Here is an 18,332-nt window from a genome sequence, read left to right as displayed (position 1 = left end):
GCGGATCGGGATGAGAAATGACCCACCTCTGTTTACTCGGAGAATAATTTCTGAAAATTTGCGCCTTCTTAGCTCAGTGGTAGAGCGTTGGTCTCGTATCTATCCCATGATGTCAGTTAACCAAAGGCCGAGAGTTCAATCCTCTCAGGAGGCAGCGAATGATTTGATTTAATTTTAGATTGTTCATGTCGAAATGAATTTTTCACTTTGTTGCTAGGATTCTAGACGAATAATGCAAATTGAACAAAGGCCAAGTAGATTGATAAATAAGTATCATCTCTAACGGAGAATTAGAGTGAGAACCTCGATCTGAATAGTGTTCACAAATCAACACCTTGGGATCGGGATGAGAAATGAGCCAACTCAATTGTTTTGGAGAATAATATTGATAAGACGCGCCTTCTTAGCTCAGTGGTAGAGCGTTGGTCTCGTAACTCTCTTATCATATCAGTTAACCAAAGGCCGAGAGTTCAATCCTCTCAGGAGGCAGCTAATGATTTGATTTAATTTTAGATTGTTCCTGTCAAAATGACTTTGTCACTTTGTTGCAATGATGCTAGCCGAGTCATGTAAATTGAACAAAGGCTAAGTAGATTGATAATAAGTATCATTTCCAATGGGGAATTAGAGTGAGAACCTCGATCTGAATAGTGTTCACAAATCAACACCTTACGAAAAAAATCCTATCACCAGTCTGAAATCTTTGCGGGTGTACAATTCGATACTATTTATTTGGTTTTCAATAATGAGAATGGGTTACAGACTCTCGACAGATTCTCGACATGTTTGAGCTATGGAATATACCCAGGTTATTTCAGGGGAATAGTTAATGAAAATATATGGAGACTTGATGAAATCCATTATTATTATGTGCGTATTAATTATCGGACCGCGGATGAAGCCATCAGCATCACATAAAATATATCCGATCCTTGTTCTAAATCCTCATCCTTCCGGCTGAATTAATTACTACTTCCTTTTATAGTATAGATACATTATGTGTATTACTGCACGTCTGCTCATTCTTGTTCATCAATAACATGGCGAAGTGTTATATGATGTGACGAATCTAACCATATTTTCTAAACTATAAATTCATCTGTAAAACGATAAAACCTGATGGAAAATATTTTTCATTTTCGATTACTCACGTTTACGCAAGCGCACATTACGTGCCTTCTTAGCTCAGTGGTAGAGCGTTGGTCTCGTAACACTCGAGCTGGAAAACCAAAGGCCGAGAGTTCAACCCTCTCAGGAGGCATCTATCTTTAAAAAACTAAATTGTTAATCGTAACGATATTGCCATTTGTTGCTTGCGAGTAATGCAAATTAAAAGAAGTCTATTAAGTGGACATAAATGGAAAGTAAACGAAACATCTGAACCTGAGTTCTCATTCAGCAATTAGTTAGAAATGAAAAGTCGAGAACCTATCCCGGTTCGATGATGAAATCCACATCGTTAAATCCATTCGTCATCAAATGGTTTCTAAACTGTGAAACTATCATAACACCTGATGGTAAATTATTTTATACTAAAATGTTGTGGCAAGCAAGCCTTCTTAGCTCAGTGGTAGAGCGTTGGTCTCGTAGATTGAGATAGTTAACCAAAGGCCGAAAGTTCAATCCTCTCAGGAGGTAGCAATTGAGTAAATATTTACATTGTTTTAATCAAATTGAAAATTATTCGTAATGAAAATGACGTCGTTGTTTGTAATGCAAATTCAACAAAGGCTAAGAAGGAATTGGGAACTATGTCTAACTTCTATAAACTTCCCTCGATCTCATTCAGTAATTAGAAATAAGCGTCTTCATTTTATAGGTTAATAATTTTATTTGCGAAACCGATTGATCGTGGAATTATACAAAACCAATCGCATAACTAGGCTACCAGTACCAGCTTCCATCTTTAATTCAGTTACCTTGCTCTACATAAATAATAGTTTGCGCTCAATTTTAAGTTTGAAAGCCCCAGAAAAAGTTTAGCTGAACAGGTTTTAGACATCAGCAGGTGTAATGTTAGTTAAATACATTTAATTGCATTCGGTTGCCTCCGTTATTACGTTGCCCGATCTACGTCGATTGTGCAATAACTCCATGATTGACGAAGATTTTAGCCTATTATCTTTTTTATAACGGAAGAAATTCGTACACACAAACGATACAGGATAACCGGCACATTTAATTGCATAAAAGGGTCATGCATTCAGTACAAACAAAACTAGACATTTTAATGTACAACTTGTAGAAAACAAATTTTTTTCTGGGGATTGTCGTACAGGAAAAATTGTTGAAATGATTTACAGGACTCCGGCGGCTTTGAGGTCTGCGAGCATCTTGACGACGTGCTCGGGCATGGGTGGAGGAGTGGGGAGGTGGTCGCCGGTGGCCTGGAATCCGTTTTCATCGGCCACCCAATTGACGGTGAGGACGACGCCGTCGGGAGTCGTGAACGAGTAGGAGCCCTTGGACACGGTGCCGATATCCTCCGGTTTGGGACCAACTTGTTTCTGGTTGCCACTCTCAGACACTTTGGTCCCATCGGCAGACTCGAAACTGATTTTGACACATTTTTTAAATTTAGGAAATGACATTAGGTTCTTAATAACATTAACTTACTCGAATGAGTAGCTGCCGTCGGCGTTCATTTCGCTGTTGGATGACACAATTTCGATGGGCTTCTTATCTCCTTGAGGAGCGGCGAGGGCCACGGCCAAGAAAGCGAGAGCGACGATCTGATAATTACACGTAATTACATAAGTATATTATTTAAATGGATAACATTAAATTTTTATTTAAAAGCATAACATCAAATAAGTAAATAAACTTACGAATTTCATTTTGGCTGCTGGTTTGGATTTTTCTGAACTGCTGTAAAGACTGTTGAAGGAATTCTGTGAGGATGGTTCTAACGGCGCCTGCCTTTTATACGATTACATTCTTGCATGGAAAGTGAGTGGGAATAGTAAGAGACCTTCTTCACTTCACACATTCTCTTCTTCTTCTTCAGTTGTGGGTGGCGAAAAATAACGAACAAGCCTGTGCTGCTCAGCAAAAGGGAAAGGAAAACTTGGCTCGCATAACGCCGTATACCTGCGATGACAATTCTTTCCCCAACAAATCAAAATCGCAATTTATTGAGATTTGCTTTTTCTGAGAAAATGGCGATCCTTTTTCTGATTCCGTGATGCTGCGCTTCTTGGAAGCCTGTGCATTGATAGGCCGTTATTACATCTGATAGTTGTGGTGCTTGACTGATTATTTTATTACAGTTAAAGTTTAGTCAGCAATAAATTTGTTTTTGTGTTTTTCCCGTCCATTTGAGGCCGACATTACAATGTGAAACCGCGGTGAAATGGAGATCACAATATTTTAGAGATAAAGAATAGGAGCCCAAAAAATGTTTAATGCAACACCAGCGGCACTGCATGCTGGACCACAGTCTTTATCCTCACTAAAATCCGAATGGTTTATCTTTAGCACGATATACAACACGGTGAGATCATTTCATCAAATAAAAATGTTCCGTATATTAGCCAACCTAATCTTATAATATATCCGTCTCAGGTATAGCGCGCCACACCAAATAATATAATTAACCACAAAGAGAAGTAACGTTATCAGCAGTAAATACATGAGCTGTATATATAGTGTTATTAAAGATATGCCTTATTTGATGTTGAAATTAGGTCGTTCGAATATATCAGCTATTATACACATGCTCATGAAGAAATGAAACATACATATTTCAACCGAGGCTATCAGCATAGCTGTCTTATTTTTGAGATGATATAGTCACGTCCATCTCATGTCCAAAGCGTCAAAAAAGTACTGAATATCAACCATTCATTCAGATTATAGTACCTGTTGCCACCAAATATACAAATCGTTATATGTAGCCGCTTAACTCTACATTTGTGCTGGCACTGATATCAGTTCAGTCATCATAAAACAAAGTGCCATGGTTTGGTCTAGTTATTATCGACCAAAAAAGAAAGATAAGGAAATCCCTGCCAGTTAGAATGATAGCATAAACACCCCAAAAAATAAAAAAATAAATGTGAATAAAATACCAATTGCACTGTACAGACCCGGTCAGTGTGATAAAAATGGGCCAGCCGACGACGTTGACGCATCAGTGTTGCTGGTTGGCGACGCTCTTATTTGTGATTTACACGGCCAGCGGCCGGTCGGGAATTGCGGTCGAGGCGAGTAAAGTCGCTCTCAATAAAAATGGCTACGACGACTTGGTGGTGGCCATCAGCACGGAAGCGCCCGTCGCTCAAGCGGAAACGATCATTGATAACATCAAGGTATGTATTTTAAAAGAAATAAAATACATTTCGAATCATTTAGCAATTTTTTTGATTCATTTCTTTTTCGATGTAGAAAATGATACTGGCAGCCTCGCCGGTGCTCTACATGGCGACCGAAAATAGAGCTTACTTCCAAAGCGTTCGCATTCTCGTTCCACCGACATGGACCAACATTAAGGCCGAATTGAGCACTTGGGAAACGTTCGATGTTCGTTAAAAAAAAAATTAATTGATTATCTCACATATCCGTCCAACATTTTACGGTGAAAATCTAATCAGCGTCTTTCTTTTGTTTTTTGGGTTGAATTGAAATCTAGACGGCTGACGTCATCGTGGACACGCCCAATCCCATGCACAAAGATGTGCCCTACACTCAACAGAACGGCAAGTGCGGCGAAAAAGGACAAAAAATTCACCTGACTCCGGACTATGTGGCCACCTTATTTGAACAGCAGAAAGTCCTCCAATACGGAAAACCAGGTATATTTAATTCAATTAACGTCAACTTGAAATTTGAGATTTTACAAAATGACTTTCGACGTAAAAAAAGGCAAAGTCTTCGTTCACGAATGGGCCCATTATCGTTACGGCATTTTCGACGAGTACGGAACGCCCGGAGGAGAATATCCGCTCTTCCGCCAGCAATCAACGTCTTCCTCCATCGAGCCCAACATCTGCGCCAACAAGCCCATGACCTTAAAGGACTTTTCAGTTTGGGATATGACCAACAATGGGGCCTGTAAGAGAGATCCGGCCACGAATAGCTACGATCAAAACTGTCGATTCAAATTCGAATCGCAATTCATACCGACTACTTCTCTGGCTTCCTACCATCAGCTCGATTCAGTATAATTCATTTTTTAAAAATTGCTAATCATTTTCTGTCCAAATCTAAAATTTGAAAAATATTTTTTGAAACTTTCAAGGTGGTTCATTTCTGCAAAGGATCCGAGCACAACGTAGCAGCTCAAAACAAGCACAACGACATGTGCCAAAGGAGAGACACCTGGTCGGTGATCATGGAGAGTGACGACTTCAAGAACGGCAACGGTGTACCGAAGGATTTCGACAAATTTGACACGGATTTTAAAATCGTCAAACCGACTGGCACGCGATTTGTTGTCGTCATGGACATTTCCGGCAGCATGAAAGAATTCGTAAGTGGCCAGACGTTCCCAGACGTTCACAGATATTTACTCGTGTTAGACTAATGTTATTTGAATATGTGTATGGTGTGCTGTATAGGACCGCATTGGCAAACTGAGCGAGTCCGTCCGCTCCTGGATCAAAACTGATTTGCGCAGCGGAAGTCAATTGGGAATGGTCCAGTTCAGGTTTGCTATGCCAAAATGATTGAAAACAGGTCCAGTTCTAAATTTATCTAATCGATTGTTGATTTGATTTGATTTTTAGTGCGGCGGCCGATATTCTAAGTGAACTGACAATGATTTCAGACGAGAAATCACGAGAAGAAATGATTGCCAAGTTACCAAAGCAATTGCAAGCGGCCACTTGCATCGGGTGCGGACTGGAACTCGCCGTCCAGGTGATTCTTTATATCTCCTCATACTATTATCATTATTTTATCAACCGAAATAATTATTAAATTCTACAAATCTTTCTCTGAACTTATTCGCCAGATGTTAAATAAGAATAAGGGAACTTCTGAAACGGGTGGGGTCATCGTCTTGGTCACAGACGGCAAAAATTCGCCCGGCTATCTCCACATTTCCGACGTGCAGGAGGACATCTTGAAAGACAAGATCCGCGTCATCACCATCGCCTTCGGGTGCGAGTCAATTATTTAATCGTTTGTTAAGTAAATCGCATTTTTTTATAACGTCAAATTGATTTGAGCAGCGAAAAAGCCGACAAGAATCTGGAGGATCTAGCTCGCAAGACGGAGGGTAAAAGCTACTTTGTTAAGGACGAGGATGGCGGAGCAGCCCTTCAAGAGGCTTTCCTGGGCGCGTCCACCTTCCAGTCGAGCGTCCACAACGAAGACTTGATATTCAAATTGTTCGAAAAAGATTTGACGGCCGGTGGTGGCCAAACAGATTTGACGGATGATTTCGATGTCGACGAGACAGTCGGACGAAATTTGAAATTGAGCGTATTCAACTTGGATAATAAAAAGAGTGTCAAATCTATCGAGCTGACAGGACCTGATGGCGACGTCGTGAACAATATCGTTTTCGACACGACCACCGCTATACTCACTGTCGACTTGGCGAAGGTAAACAATACAATAAAATATGTGAACAATCGTCTAGAAATTGAATGAACACGACGATATTTTACAGATCGGTCAGTGGTCCCTGAAAGTGAGCTTGAAAAGTTCCCAGTCTAAACCGGTTCTAGTCACCGTGACAACTCAGTTGCGTCCAGATGTTAAAGTTCCCATTACAACTAAATGCCTTCTTCCCAGTGGTAAAACATTTAATTCTATAATTGTGTTGCACTCTTTTCAATGTATTTGTTGACTCGTTTTATACTGGCTAGGACCTGATATCAAGAACGCCGCCAACAAAAAGATTCTAATCCGGGCCGAAGTGTGGAAAGGATCCCATCAAGTCACTGGATCTTCAGTCAGGTAATTTTTAAAAGGCTCAAAATCAATTTCGTTATTGCATTCATTTTCTAAACATTTTTATATCAATCGGACGGAAGAGCTTATGTGGTGAAACCCAACGGCGACACGGCGATCTTGGAATTGCTGGACAACGGCACCGGTGCGGATGGCACGAAAGACGATGGCGTTTATTCCAAGTATTTCGCCTATCCCAATCAACAGGGACGGTACACGGTCAAGTGTCAGGTGAACAGCAATCACAAGTCATTCGAGAATCTGGGCTTTATCGGCTCGGCCAGTCCTCAACTCTTCGGTAATTCATTCAATGCACATGTCCTTATTACATTTACAGTCGCAAATAAATTTTGTATTTATAGATCCTCAAATTGATGAGACGATCATCGGAGAAGTCGAAAGAATTCCAATGGCAGATTTTACCCGAATCGCTTCTGCTGGCTCGTTTCAGGTTTTTTGTTCTTCTGACAACAGACTCAAAATGTTAATATTTGATTGATTCATTGTCTGAATTAGGTGGAGATTCCAGTCTCTAGTGATGACTCCTACCCACCAGCTGAAGTTACGGATCTGTCGATTATGGTCGTCAACGACACCGCCACAAATATTTCAATCGCATTGAAATGGACCGCCCCCGGGGATGATCTTGATGTCGGCACAGGTCTAATTATTTATCAATTCAATACTTCCATCAAAATTCGCTATACTCACATTAGCTGTTGTTTTCCATGCGCAGCTTCCTATTACGAACTCAAGTATTCGGATGTCGTCGCTGATGTAATGAATTCCAACTTTGACGACGAATCCCCTAAGCGGAAGAGTCGATCCATCATCACGGAAGAGGATCTCGTCGCCGGTTCGCTCCAGCCGAGCGAGGCCGGCGTCCAGCAAACGGCCACATTTCAGCTGACGGACGTCCAGCGGGAGAGACCCTATTACTTGTCTCTGCGGGCCGTGGACAAGGCGGACAAAGTCGGCCAAGTATCCAACTTGGTCGTTTTCTTCATCCCGGACAGAACGTTGGTAGTTTTAACGAGGAATACCGAAGACGACGATTCGGGAGACGGGATGACTGATCAAGAAATTCAAATTCACGTCAGTACCAAAGAGGCGGGCTTTCACGTCACTTCTCTATTGGTTGCCGCCTTCGGACTCATTCTGATAGCTTGCTTGGGCGTCACTTTGCTGATGGCCGTCGTCAAGTACACGCAGTCGTATCGCTCTTACAAAGGCGTTCCGGTCTAGTAAAGTTGCGAATTTTAACGTACAGCATATAGAACCCGAAGTGGGAGTAACTTTTTGGCGACTCGCATGAAATCGGCTTGTCACTTTTTTATTAGCCAATCCAATTGTAAGCCTATAACTGTAACTAATAACAATCGAGTCTGCTATTTGTGTGTTATCTATTTTCCTGCGGTTTCTCTGCTTGTGACGTCCACACACAAATGCATAATTTTCTTAAGCTCTGTAGTTCTGCCCACAACATTTTTAATCAATACAAATCTAATTTCTAAATTGAAATCGGAATGAAATTTATCTTAACTTACATTATAGGCCTTACGTCTTGTGGAAATAATTATTAAAGACTTTTCAAATCAAAAATAACAATCATAATTTACCAATATTGATTCGTTTGCATGGCGCAATTATTACTTGGCCGGGTTTATTTACTAAAAATGGAATATGGTTTCACAATCTTCATTACGTATTGTGGTCTTTAGCAGTATACAAGCACTTAAATATGAAAACGTTAAATTACGTCAGGACGTGAGAATCCAGTAATTTAATATCCGCCGTAGCCGCCGCCGTAGCTGCCGCCGTAGCTGCCGCCGTGACCATAACCTGGAATTTTCCACAATATAAAATAATTAATCGATTTATTCACTAAAAACATTAAACTCGTTCAATAAAAAAATCAGGGTCAATTTAATAAGTATAAAATAAATTCTTTACCTCCGTATCCGCTAGAGTGGCCCCCGTAACCGCCATAGCCTCCGTAGTGACCACCGTAACCTCCGTAGTGATACACTGGGTAGTGATACACTGGGTAGTAGTAACCCTTCTTTTTGGCCACAGCCGTTGCCACCAGCATCAGAGCGACGAGCAACAACATCATCTATAATGATGGAACAACCAAACACAGTTTTATTATAAATAACAATTGGCGCATCTTGGCGCGAAAATTCAAAAAAACATAATAATGAACTGAAATGATAAATTTGAAATACTTTGAAATGAATGGCCATATTGTTGGATTGGGTAGAGAGTTATTGGACGAATAAAAGTGTTGATATTCAATCTCAGCTCACGAGAAAGGAGGGTGGAAGGTGTTTGTGACGATCTGGTCCGAATGCGCCAGCTTTTATACACCGCGCCCTCTTCGAACCAGATTCTTACAGATTCAGATCGAATTCAAAATAAGAGAAACCGGATACAAGCGGTCTATCAAGAAAATCAGAGCTGGCACAGTCAAACAAGGCAGCATGTCTGTAATGTTTGACTGAGTACATGTGAAACTCTGGAGGTCCAGCTCGGCGAAGGACGAGACAGAGTGAAAGGAAGCTGCAGGGTAGTAAAACAGTTATCTGAGTCTGCATCGTGAATATTGCACACATATTACTACACTATACCCCCATAAAAATCAAGTTAATTCTTTTTGATTGATGCGATTTGCGCTGCTGGATTTTTATGTAATTATGACAGTGAAAAATCGACTTATTTTTAGCGCTATTAAAACAACTTTCTTTTTGTAGAAACTTCTGACGATTGTCACTGGGTCTATTCCAATCATGGCGAATAAAACAAGCTATAATCAGAGAGATGAATCAGCTAGTATAGTGATATAAGGCCAAAGAAATCATTGAATGGCTGCCAAATTTAATTGTTGTCAAGGGCGGATCTGCTGTGTTCCAGCCATTTTCTAATTATTTGTGTTGACTCGTGGCCATAGCTAGCACGTAAATGTGGTGCCAAGCGGTGCCAGCACCCAACAGCAGCCGTGATGAATTCGGCATTGACCCATAAACAAAATGCTGTGCACCCGTTATTCTCTGAAGCGTGCAGCAGCAGTCGCGGATCAGGATTTCAATTTCGATTCCATCACCAGCGCCAGGTGTGCTGGTATATCTTTACTACACCCAGTCTGGGTGTAGTATAGACCCAGTGCCAGCGATTCATTTCTGTCTCCAAAAAAAAAAAACGAGAGTGTTATATAAAATCAGGTTTGCTGGGTAGATTTCTATAACATTGACTTGGTTTCCCCCCCTCTAAACATTTCAGGACAAATTGTACAACTCCTGCCACACCATCCGTCTTGTACACACGCCAAGTATATAAAGACAGCATTTCATAAATGCGCTTCTTTGGACGGCGAGTGTTTCCTTTTCGATTGACATTGTTGTACTCATTCCACGACAAGATAAACCAGTTCTCAAACGTTGGGGGGGGGGGGGGGGGGGGGGGTTTGTAACATTCAGCAATGTGCGCTTTACACAGTGAGTCCATTCGAAGTAAAATTCATGATTTAGTGATAAGCCTTTTTAGAAATATTCCCATTAAGAAAAGGAATAATGAAAGAAACTTTTAGTTTGTACTAAATTTTGAAAACAAGTTGTATTTTTGCGCAATCTGTTGCGTATATATGTTACAAACCCAACTGCTTGTGAATTATCCACACAAAATAATGGAAAGCACTTTGGGTGTCAAATGTATAGTTCACATACCGCGTATGTACAGAATAATGGTGGTATAATATTCCAGGTTGAAATTATTTACAGGACTCCGGCGGCTTTGAGGTCTACGAGCATCTTGACGACGTGCTCGGGCATGGGTGGAGGAGTGGGGAGGTGGTCGCCGGTGGCCTGGAATCCGTTTTCATCGGCCACCCAATTGACGGTGAGGACGACGCCGTCGGGAGTCGTGAACGAGTAGGAGCCCTTGGACACGGTCCCGATATCCTCCGGTTTGGGTCCAACTTGTTTCTGGCTGCCACTTTCAGACACTTTGGTGCCATCGGCAGACTCGAAACTGATTTTGACACATTTTTTAAATTTAGGAAATGATATTAGGATCTTAATAGTATCAACTTACTCGAATGAGTAGCTGCCGTCGGCGTTCATTTCGCTGTTGGATGACACAATTTCGATGGGCTTCTTGTCTCCTTGAGGTGCGGCGAGGGCCACGGCCAAGAAAGCGAGAGCGACGATCTGTGATGGTGCATATTCACGAACATATTCCAGGATTGAAAATCGACTCTTTTGACTGTTGAGGTAAAAATGTTCAGTTTTAAACTTACCAGTTTCATTTTTGATTGTTTGTGTGGTTGTTCTGCACTTCTGAAGACTGTCGAAGGAGTTGTGTGAAGATGGTCTAACATTGTCAGTCTTTTATACGTCAACTTTCGTCTGGAAAGTGAATGCTGGAGACCTTCTTCGCGACAAACATTCTCTTCTTCTTCAGCTGGAGGCGTTTAGTTATTATATATGGAAAAAAGCGAAAGTAGAAATTCGGAGATGAATCAGCAACTGCATTCACGCAACTTTTTTTTTGCATCAAGGAAACCTTTCTGAATTTTATTGGGTATTTCTGCGGTTGGATATCCACCTATAAAACAACCCAAATCGGCACTTCCCTGTGGCCACATCACACAGAAAGGTAAAATTCACAATTTTGCTTTTGTTTTATTATTTGTCTTTGATTTTTTTTTAATTGAATGGTGAATGTAAACAATTCAATTTAAGTCAGATAGATCAACTTAGCAACTGTAGTAATATTGAGTGCATCCGTTATCAGGATCTCATATTTTAATCCCGAGTTGTTTGACATAACCAGAGCCTAGAATGTTTTCAACTCAAAAACTATTGGTGCCATACGGGTTCCGTCAATGTCTCCAGCCCACGATTACAAAAGTCAAAACGTTCATTTATCAATCGAAACATTCCTACTGTCCCACGCTTTTCCTTCATAAACTATGCCCCTATTGATTTAGGTTCGGCCAAAAAAAAGTTGAACTGATAAGGCAATAATATAATCACGAAGTATTTATTGTTGTTCTACTTATTGTAGGACCAATTTGTTCAACCTATTTATCGCAGTTTTCATGCATGCGCTACACAGCTATTTAATCTAATATTTACTATAGGTTTTATATGTATTTAAAATGTCGTAATAAGTCTCTTTTTTTTCGGCCGTCAGTAGAGAGAGAGAGAGATAATTAAAGAATCATTTATGCGCGGCTTATACAAATATACACATTTTATCGCCTGAAATCTTTAGGTCCACATCCTGCCCAACTGTTAAAGTAAAAAAAAAATGCCTTTGATAAGATCAGAAATCTCTTGCCGCCAATGGCTGAAATTTCATTCGTCTCTGTGTTCACAACTCTGTACACATAAAATCGTATAGAGACTTCAAAAGTATACAACACCAGACGGTGCCAGATCTATTACCTATCCATTCAAGATAACGGAAAAATGGGCTAGAGCGAGGATATAAGTCAAAACACACACTACCGGGGTAATATCGTGTGGAAAAAATGTACATTGCACTGGGCTCTGGCTCAGTCACGCTCAGTCCGATAAAATGGACAGATCGTCGGCGCTAGCGCAGTTGTTTGTGCTGTTATTCGTGATCAATACTGCAGAATGGCATGACGTGACGGTCGGGGCTAGTCGAGTGACTTTGACCGACAACGGCTACAAAAATCTGGTGGTGGCCATCAGCCCAGCAGCGCCAATTGATCAATCCGAAAGCATAATTAAAAATATCAAAGTATTATTTCGTATATATATGCAAAAAGATGCCTACCGAAATTAATTTAATCTTATTCAGTGATTTGTTTGTTTGTTTTCCTTAACGATTAGCAAATTATCACGGATGCTTCTCCGGTGCTCTACAAGGCGACCGGTAATCGAGCTTACTTCCAAAGTGTCCACATTCTTATTCCGGAAACATGGGACCACATCGAAGCTGATTTAAGCACTTGGGAAACGTTCGATGTCAGTCCAAAAACAAAATAATAATTATCGCCATTCTTGATGAAAATAATCAGTGTCTTTCTTTATTTTGTTATTGTCACGGTGTGAAATCTAGACGGCTGACGTCATCGTGGACACGCCCAATCCCATGCACAAAGATGTGCCCTACACTCAACAGAACGGCAAGTGCGGTGAAAAAGGCGAAAGAATTCACTTAACCCCAAACTATGTGCTCACCATCGTTCAAGAGCAGAACATTGCCCAATACGGAAAACCAGGTATTTAATTCAATTAACGTCTACTTGAAATTAGCTATTGTTAAATGACTTTCCACCTAAAAAAAAGGCAAAGTCTTCGTTCACGAATGGGCCCATTATCGCTACGGCATTTTCGACGAGTACGGAACGCCCGGAGGAGAGTATCCGCTCTTCTTCCGCCAATCGGGCACTTCCTTCATCGAGCCCAACATCTGCGCTAACAAAAAAATCATGTACAACACCCGTGACATAAGCAACAACAATGCGAACTGTCAAATCGATCCGGCCACGAATATCTACGACCAGAACTGTCGATTCGAATTCCATCCAAGTTTTAAGCCGGACACGTCGCTGGCTTCCTTCCATCTCCTGGACTCGGTAATTCAAATAAAATGGAGAAAAGAAAAATCGAAATTTCTTAAATATTTGGTTTGATTTTTGAATTTCCAGGTGGTTCATTTCTGCAAGGACGGCGACTTCCATTCGCACCGGTCGGAGACTCCGAACAAACACAACACCATGTGCGGCGGAGTCAGCACCTGGACGGTCATCATGCGGAACCCGGACTTTGCGTTTTACCAGAACAGACCCGTGGATTTGGACCAATTGCCCGCGAAATTTAAAATCGTCAAACCGACTGGCTCGCGTTTTGTTGTCGTCATGGACGTTTCCGACAGCATGAAGCAATGCGTATATTAATTTTTCCAAGTAAATATAAAATACTTATTTAGATTTAAAATTGATTTCATTGCGCAATGTAGAACCGCATCGACAAACTGGGCGAATCCGTCCGCGCCTGGATCAAAAACGACGTCCCCACCGGAAGCCAATTGGGGATGGTCATGTTCAGGTTTGTATTTCATCATTCTGAATCAATTGAAATCTTTCATTTAAACTATTCGGCATTTAGTTCAACTGCTCACATCGTGAGCGAACTGAAAGTCATTTCCGACATGAAAATCCGCCAGGAGATGATGAAAAAAGTGCCGAAAGATTTGTACTCCATCACCTGTATCGGATGCGGTCTCGACCTCGCCGTTCAGGTGCGTATCTATTCAGATAAAGTCTTACTAATTCGTTTAATTCAATTTCATTCATCTTCTTTGTTATAGATGCTGCAAGAGAAGGGAAACAATAAAACGGGTGGCATTATCGTTTTAGTTACCGATGGTAGAAATTCAGCTGGTTACCTCGACATTTCTGACGTGGAGGAGGACATTGTCAAAGCCGGCATACGCGTAGTCACCGTCGCCTTTGGGTGAGTCTAAAAAATGAATTAAAAATTCAATTAAAACCATTTTAAAAAATGTTTCCATCGATTCGGCAGGAGTGAGGCGGACAGCAATATCGAACGTTTGGCTGACGTCACTGGCGGTAAAAGTTATTACATCAAGGACGGTGACAGCAGTGAAGCTATTCAACAGGCCTTTACGGGCGCCTGCACCTACCAGTCGAGAGTCAAAAACGACGATTTGAAATTCAAATTGTTTGAAAGTACGGCGGCGTCGAATTCGACCAGCATCGAAGGCTGCTTCGACGTCGACGACACGGTCGGTCGTAATTTGGTGCTCAGCGTCTTCAATTTGGACGATCGAAACAGTTTGGAATCGATGCAATTGTCGGGGCCGACTAACGAAATTTACGACCAAATCGATTTCGATACTAGCACGGCCACTGTCACCGTGGCATTGGCTAAGGTATGCCAATACAAATTGTTGTAATTTAAAAGAATGTCGACATAGTTTGTACGAGAGCCTGTTTGGTCGAACAGGTGGGACGCTGGGACTTGAATGTCACGCTGAAAAGTTCCCAGTCTAAACCGGTTTTAGTCACCGTCAAGACTCAGCTGCGCCCGAATGTCACGACGCCCATCAACACTAGATGCTGGGTTTCCAACGGTATATAACAAGTTTTAAAAAATGATTAATCATGTTTTGTTTTATTTTGTCAATTTTTTGGGGGGAAATTTAATTGGTAATTAGGAGCTGATATCAAGGATGCGAGCAACCACCGGATTCGAATTCACGCCGACGTGTGGAAAGGAAGCCATCCGGTCACCGGGGCTTCCGTTAAGTAATTTCAAACCGTTTCTCGCACTCCATATAGTATGACATGTTTTAATTCATTTGAATTTTTTAATCGGACGGAATCAGGGCTTATATAGTGAAGCCCAACGACGAGTTGGAGATTTTGGACTTGCTGGACAACGGGGTCAATGCCGATACCACGCAAGACGATGGCGTTTATTCCAAGTATTTCGCCTATCCCAATCAGCCGGGACGGTACACAGTCAAGTGCCAAGTGAACAGCACCAATCACAAGGCATTCGAGCAACTGGGTTTTATCGGCTCGGCTAGCCCTCAGCTTTTCGGTAATTCATTCATTTCGTGTGTTTCTTTTTTATTCAATCAACAAAATTTGGTGCAATTCATTGCTTATTCTAATATTCCAGGTAATGAGACGATCATAGGAGAGGTGGAAAGAATTCCAATGGCGAATTTCACCCGAATCGTTTCCGGTGGCTCATTTCAGGTTATTTGATTTCCTGATCGCAAATTCATCAGGGAATGTAAATTTTATTATTGATTGAATTAGGTGGAAATCCCAGTCAACAGTAATGACTCCTACCCACCAGCTGAAGTCACCGATCTGTCGATTATGGTCGTTAACGACACCGCCACAAATATTTCAATCGCATTGAAATGGACCGCTCCCGGGGATGATCTCGATTCCGGCACAGGTCTAATTAGATTTATCAATTCAATTCTTCTATCAAAATTCGCTATACTCACATTAGCTGTTGTTTTCCATGCGCAGCTTCCTATTACGAACTCAAGTATTCGGATGTCGTCGCCGATGTCATCAACTCCAACTTTGACGACAAATCCCCCAAGCGGAAGAGTCGATCCATCATCACGGAAGAGGATCTCGTCGCCGGTTCGCTCCAGCCGAGCGAGGCCGGCGTCCAGCAAACGGCCACATTTCAGCTGACGGACGTCCAGCGGGAGAGACCCTATTACTTGTCTCTGCGGGCCGTGGACAAGGCGGACAAAGCCGGCCAAGTGTCCAACTTGGTCGTTTTCTTCATCCCGGACAGAACGGTGGTAGTTTTAACGAAGAATTTCGAAGACGACGATTCGGGAAACGGAACTGATCAAGAAATTCACATTCACATAAATACCAAAGAGCCGAGTTATCATGTGGCGTCTTTATTGGTTGCCGCCTTCGGACTCATTCTGATAGTTTGCTTAGTCGTAATGTTGCTCGTGGCTGTCGTCAAATACCTGCTAGTATATCGCTCTTACAAAGACGTCCCAGTTTAGTCAAATAACAGAATTCAAGTTTTGAAATTGTTTTGTTGAAATTTTAAATTATTTCTTCTCCACCTGTAAGAGTAAAAAGCAACCACAAAGCTTTTCGAGTGCCCTAATTATCTTATCAAATCAAGAAAATCCCGAAAATCCCTAGCTACAAATAGCTACAAGACTTTTGAATGTGTATCGATTATTCCTTAGTAATCGCACACTATCACACCACGTAGGCAATAAACGGTTTCAAAATAACGCGCGCAGTTGAAAACACGCAACTACGTATTAGCCAATCGCGTATTAGCCAATCGGTCAAACGGGATTTTGTATTCAAGTCACCAGACATTTGAGGTATTGGGGTGAACGAATTTATTATTTGACATCTCACAAATTTCCAAATGATTTGATTCCATTCGATTCGGCGGGACTGGTTTGATTGCGGAGACTGCTGTAGGATACAGGCGGGCGACTGGGCCGAATCGGCGGTGTCTTGACGGCCAGGAACATGGTCCTTGGAAGCGGTTTGGGCGCTTTTGAATAACCAGCAGCACTGCTGGGGCTCACGTTGATGGACCTGGGCGGTTTGGGCGGCGCTGTGGCTGATGCTGCTGTTACGTTGCTAACTGCTGGATGGCTAATTGGCTTATTCGCCTCCGTTCGACTGGACGCTGGAGCTGAAGCGGGCGATCGTGGCAGACAGAATTGCTTGCCGAGAAAGCGGTACACGTCGTCATCGCTCAACTGGATGCCAGACTTGCTGTTACCTGAGGGGCTGGGTGTCGACGTCGTTTTCGGCTGTTGCTGCTGCCAACACTGGCGAGGACGCGGGACGGGCGTCTTATTGCACAAACTGGTTGTCATTTCTTCCAAGTTTGGGAATTTAAAAAAAAACAGAAATTCCCCCAAACTTTCTTTTTAAAAAATTCGGGTAATAGTTTGGCTGGCTTCTAACGGTTTGACAACGAAAGCTAAACGATCGTTAGTTTAGATACTACTGCGTTGTATTCCTTATCAAGGTTGATTTGGTTGTTTTCAGCGCCGAGATGATTTTGGTTTTTTTATCTATAAAGGTCTCTCTGCTGGGTGATTACGAAAAACAATTCGAAATAAAAGATTTCGATACATAAACTGCATAAGAAATAAAAAGCTTATATAATACACAAAATTGAATAATTTTTTTTTAAAGCCAAGTGTCAATGTCATCTTCTTCTTCTGGTGGAATTGAATGGATCGTTGCGGATGATTCCGGAACGGTGGATAGTGCTGAATCGACGGTCTTGTTATTATCAACTTTCGGGTGAGGTTTTTCATTTGAATTTGGACAGGAAATGCTGTGGGAAAGTTGGGGCTTGACCGAACGTTCTGCGGTGGCCGTTTCGGGGAAACTGGCGCTTCTTTCCAGCGAAGTCGTTGGATCGATGGCGGGTAAATTGAATTTGGTTCTCGGCAGAGGAACGGGCGTCTTCTGTCCCGAGTCGCTGCTGCTGGAACTGCTCGTCCTCGGCAGTGGAACGGGAAAGGCCCTGACCGGCGTGACTGGCGATTCGGACGATGTCGGACTGACGACGACCTGGCTCTGGCTGCTGCTATTGCTGGTCACTCTGAGATCGACGGGCCGCAAGAGTTTCTGCGAAATGTTCTGGCCACCGCCGTTCAAAATCGCCATCCAGTTGGTCTTTGACGGGAGTGAGTAAGGCGTCGGCCGTTTATTAACGTCGACACTTCCAACTTCGTCCACTTTACTCTTGTTATTTCCAACGGGCACCATGTTGCTGGACCAACGATTCGATCGACACTAAACTCGGCTAGTACTTCTTATTTCTTCCCTGTGGCAGATGTCAATGGCTGTCGGCGATCATCACGATTTGATCAAATGGACGACGAATGTCTAA

At 42.1% G+C, this 18,332-nt stretch overlaps 4 protein-coding genes and 4 non-coding genes across 12 annotated transcripts; 6 read left to right on the top strand and 2 right to left on the bottom strand.

Moving 5' to 3' along the window:
- Positions 1–62: 62 nt before the first annotated feature.
- On the top strand, positions 63–154 carry Trnat-cgu. The gene is made up of 2 exons: positions 63–98; positions 119–154. It is a non-coding gene; the product is annotated as a tRNA-Thr (tRNA).
- A 243-nt stretch (positions 155–397) lies between these two features.
- Trnat-cgu lies at positions 398–489 on the top strand. The gene is made up of 2 exons: positions 398–433; positions 454–489. It is a non-coding gene; the product is annotated as a tRNA-Thr (tRNA).
- Positions 490–1,174: 685 nt separating this feature from the next.
- On the top strand, positions 1,175–1,261 carry Trnat-cgu. The gene is given in 2 exon segments: positions 1,175–1,210; positions 1,226–1,261. It is a non-coding gene; the product is annotated as a tRNA-Thr (tRNA).
- A 292-nt stretch (positions 1,262–1,553) lies between these two features.
- On the top strand, positions 1,554–1,638 carry Trnat-cgu. Its single transcript is given in 2 exon segments — positions 1,554–1,589; positions 1,603–1,638. It is a non-coding gene; the product is annotated as a tRNA-Thr (tRNA).
- Positions 1,639–2,094: 456 nt separating this feature from the next.
- Positions 2,095–11,291, bottom strand: LOC124350110 (larval cuticle protein 1-like). Of its 3 annotated transcripts, XM_046801124.1 has the most exons (4): positions 8,082–8,086; positions 2,829–2,845; positions 2,617–2,732; positions 2,095–2,553 (listed from the first exon to the last, which is right to left on the bottom strand). In XM_046801124.1, exons 2-4 carry the CDS (start codon positions 2,835–2,837, stop codon positions 2,298–2,300), a joined length of 381 nt encoding a protein of 126 aa, XP_046657080.1. In that variant the 5' UTR covers positions 2,838–2,845; positions 8,082–8,086; the 3' UTR covers positions 2,095–2,297. The 3 variants fall into 3 exon arrangements, with proteins under 3 accessions (XP_046657080.1, XP_046657079.1, XP_046657078.1); XM_046801123.1 differs by lacking the exons at positions 2,829–2,845; positions 8,082–8,086 and adding an exon at positions 11,195–11,271; XM_046801122.1 differs by lacking the exons at positions 2,095–2,553; positions 2,617–2,732; positions 2,829–2,845; positions 8,082–8,086 and adding exons at positions 10,496–10,926; positions 10,990–11,105; positions 11,195–11,291.
- LOC124349432 (calcium-activated chloride channel regulator 4-like) lies at positions 4,085–8,421 on the top strand. The gene is made up of 15 exons (XM_046800028.1): positions 4,085–4,310; positions 4,387–4,521; positions 4,631–4,793; positions 4,864–5,159; positions 5,240–5,470; positions 5,559–5,647; positions 5,727–5,859; positions 5,954–6,102; positions 6,174–6,549; positions 6,617–6,743; positions 6,816–6,906; positions 6,984–7,198; positions 7,263–7,351; positions 7,417–7,561; positions 7,637–8,421. Exons 1-15 carry the CDS (start codon positions 4,107–4,109, stop codon positions 8,143–8,145), a joined length of 2,952 nt encoding a protein of 983 aa, XP_046655984.1. The 5' UTR covers positions 4,085–4,106; the 3' UTR covers positions 8,146–8,421.
- On the bottom strand, positions 8,529–9,282 carry LOC124350184 (glycine-rich protein 3-like). The gene is made up of 3 exons (XM_046801228.1): positions 9,129–9,282; positions 8,854–9,016; positions 8,529–8,742 (listed from the first exon to the last, which is right to left on the bottom strand). The coding sequence occupies exons 1-3, from the start codon at positions 9,144–9,146 to the stop codon at positions 8,684–8,686; spliced, it is 240 nt and encodes a 79-aa protein (XP_046657184.1). The 5' UTR covers positions 9,147–9,282; the 3' UTR covers positions 8,529–8,683.
- On the top strand, positions 10,971–16,696 carry LOC124349434 (calcium-activated chloride channel regulator 1-like). Of its 3 annotated transcripts, none has more exons than XM_046800033.1 (17): positions 10,971–11,168; positions 11,456–11,553; positions 11,692–12,669; positions 12,762–12,896; positions 12,991–13,153; positions 13,221–13,510; positions 13,583–13,822; positions 13,894–13,982; positions 14,043–14,175; positions 14,245–14,390; positions 14,460–14,829; positions 14,904–15,030; positions 15,115–15,205; positions 15,286–15,503; positions 15,585–15,664; positions 15,728–15,872; positions 15,950–16,696. In XM_046800033.1, the coding sequence occupies exons 3-17, from the start codon at positions 12,481–12,483 to the stop codon at positions 16,453–16,455; spliced, it is 2,922 nt and encodes a 973-aa protein (XP_046655989.1). In that variant the 5' UTR covers positions 10,971–11,168; positions 11,456–11,553; positions 11,692–12,480; the 3' UTR covers positions 16,456–16,696. The 3 variants fall into 3 exon arrangements, with proteins under 3 accessions (XP_046655989.1, XP_046655990.1, XP_046655991.1); XM_046800034.1 differs by lacking the exon at positions 10,971–11,168 and adding an exon at positions 11,197–11,397; XM_046800035.1 differs by lacking the exons at positions 10,971–11,168; positions 11,692–12,669 and having other exon boundaries at positions 11,199–11,553.
- The last annotated feature ends 1,636 nt before the right edge of the window (positions 16,697–18,332 follow it).

This window comes from Daphnia pulicaria, chromosome 7 (assembly GCF_021234035.1).
Source record: "Daphnia pulicaria isolate SC F1-1A chromosome 7, SC_F0-13Bv2, whole genome shotgun sequence".
NCBI lineage: Eukaryota > Metazoa > Arthropoda > Branchiopoda > Diplostraca > Daphniidae > Daphnia > Daphnia pulicaria.
The sequence above is the reverse complement of the archived record's forward strand: the minus strand, read 5'-3'. Positions and strand labels throughout refer to the sequence as shown.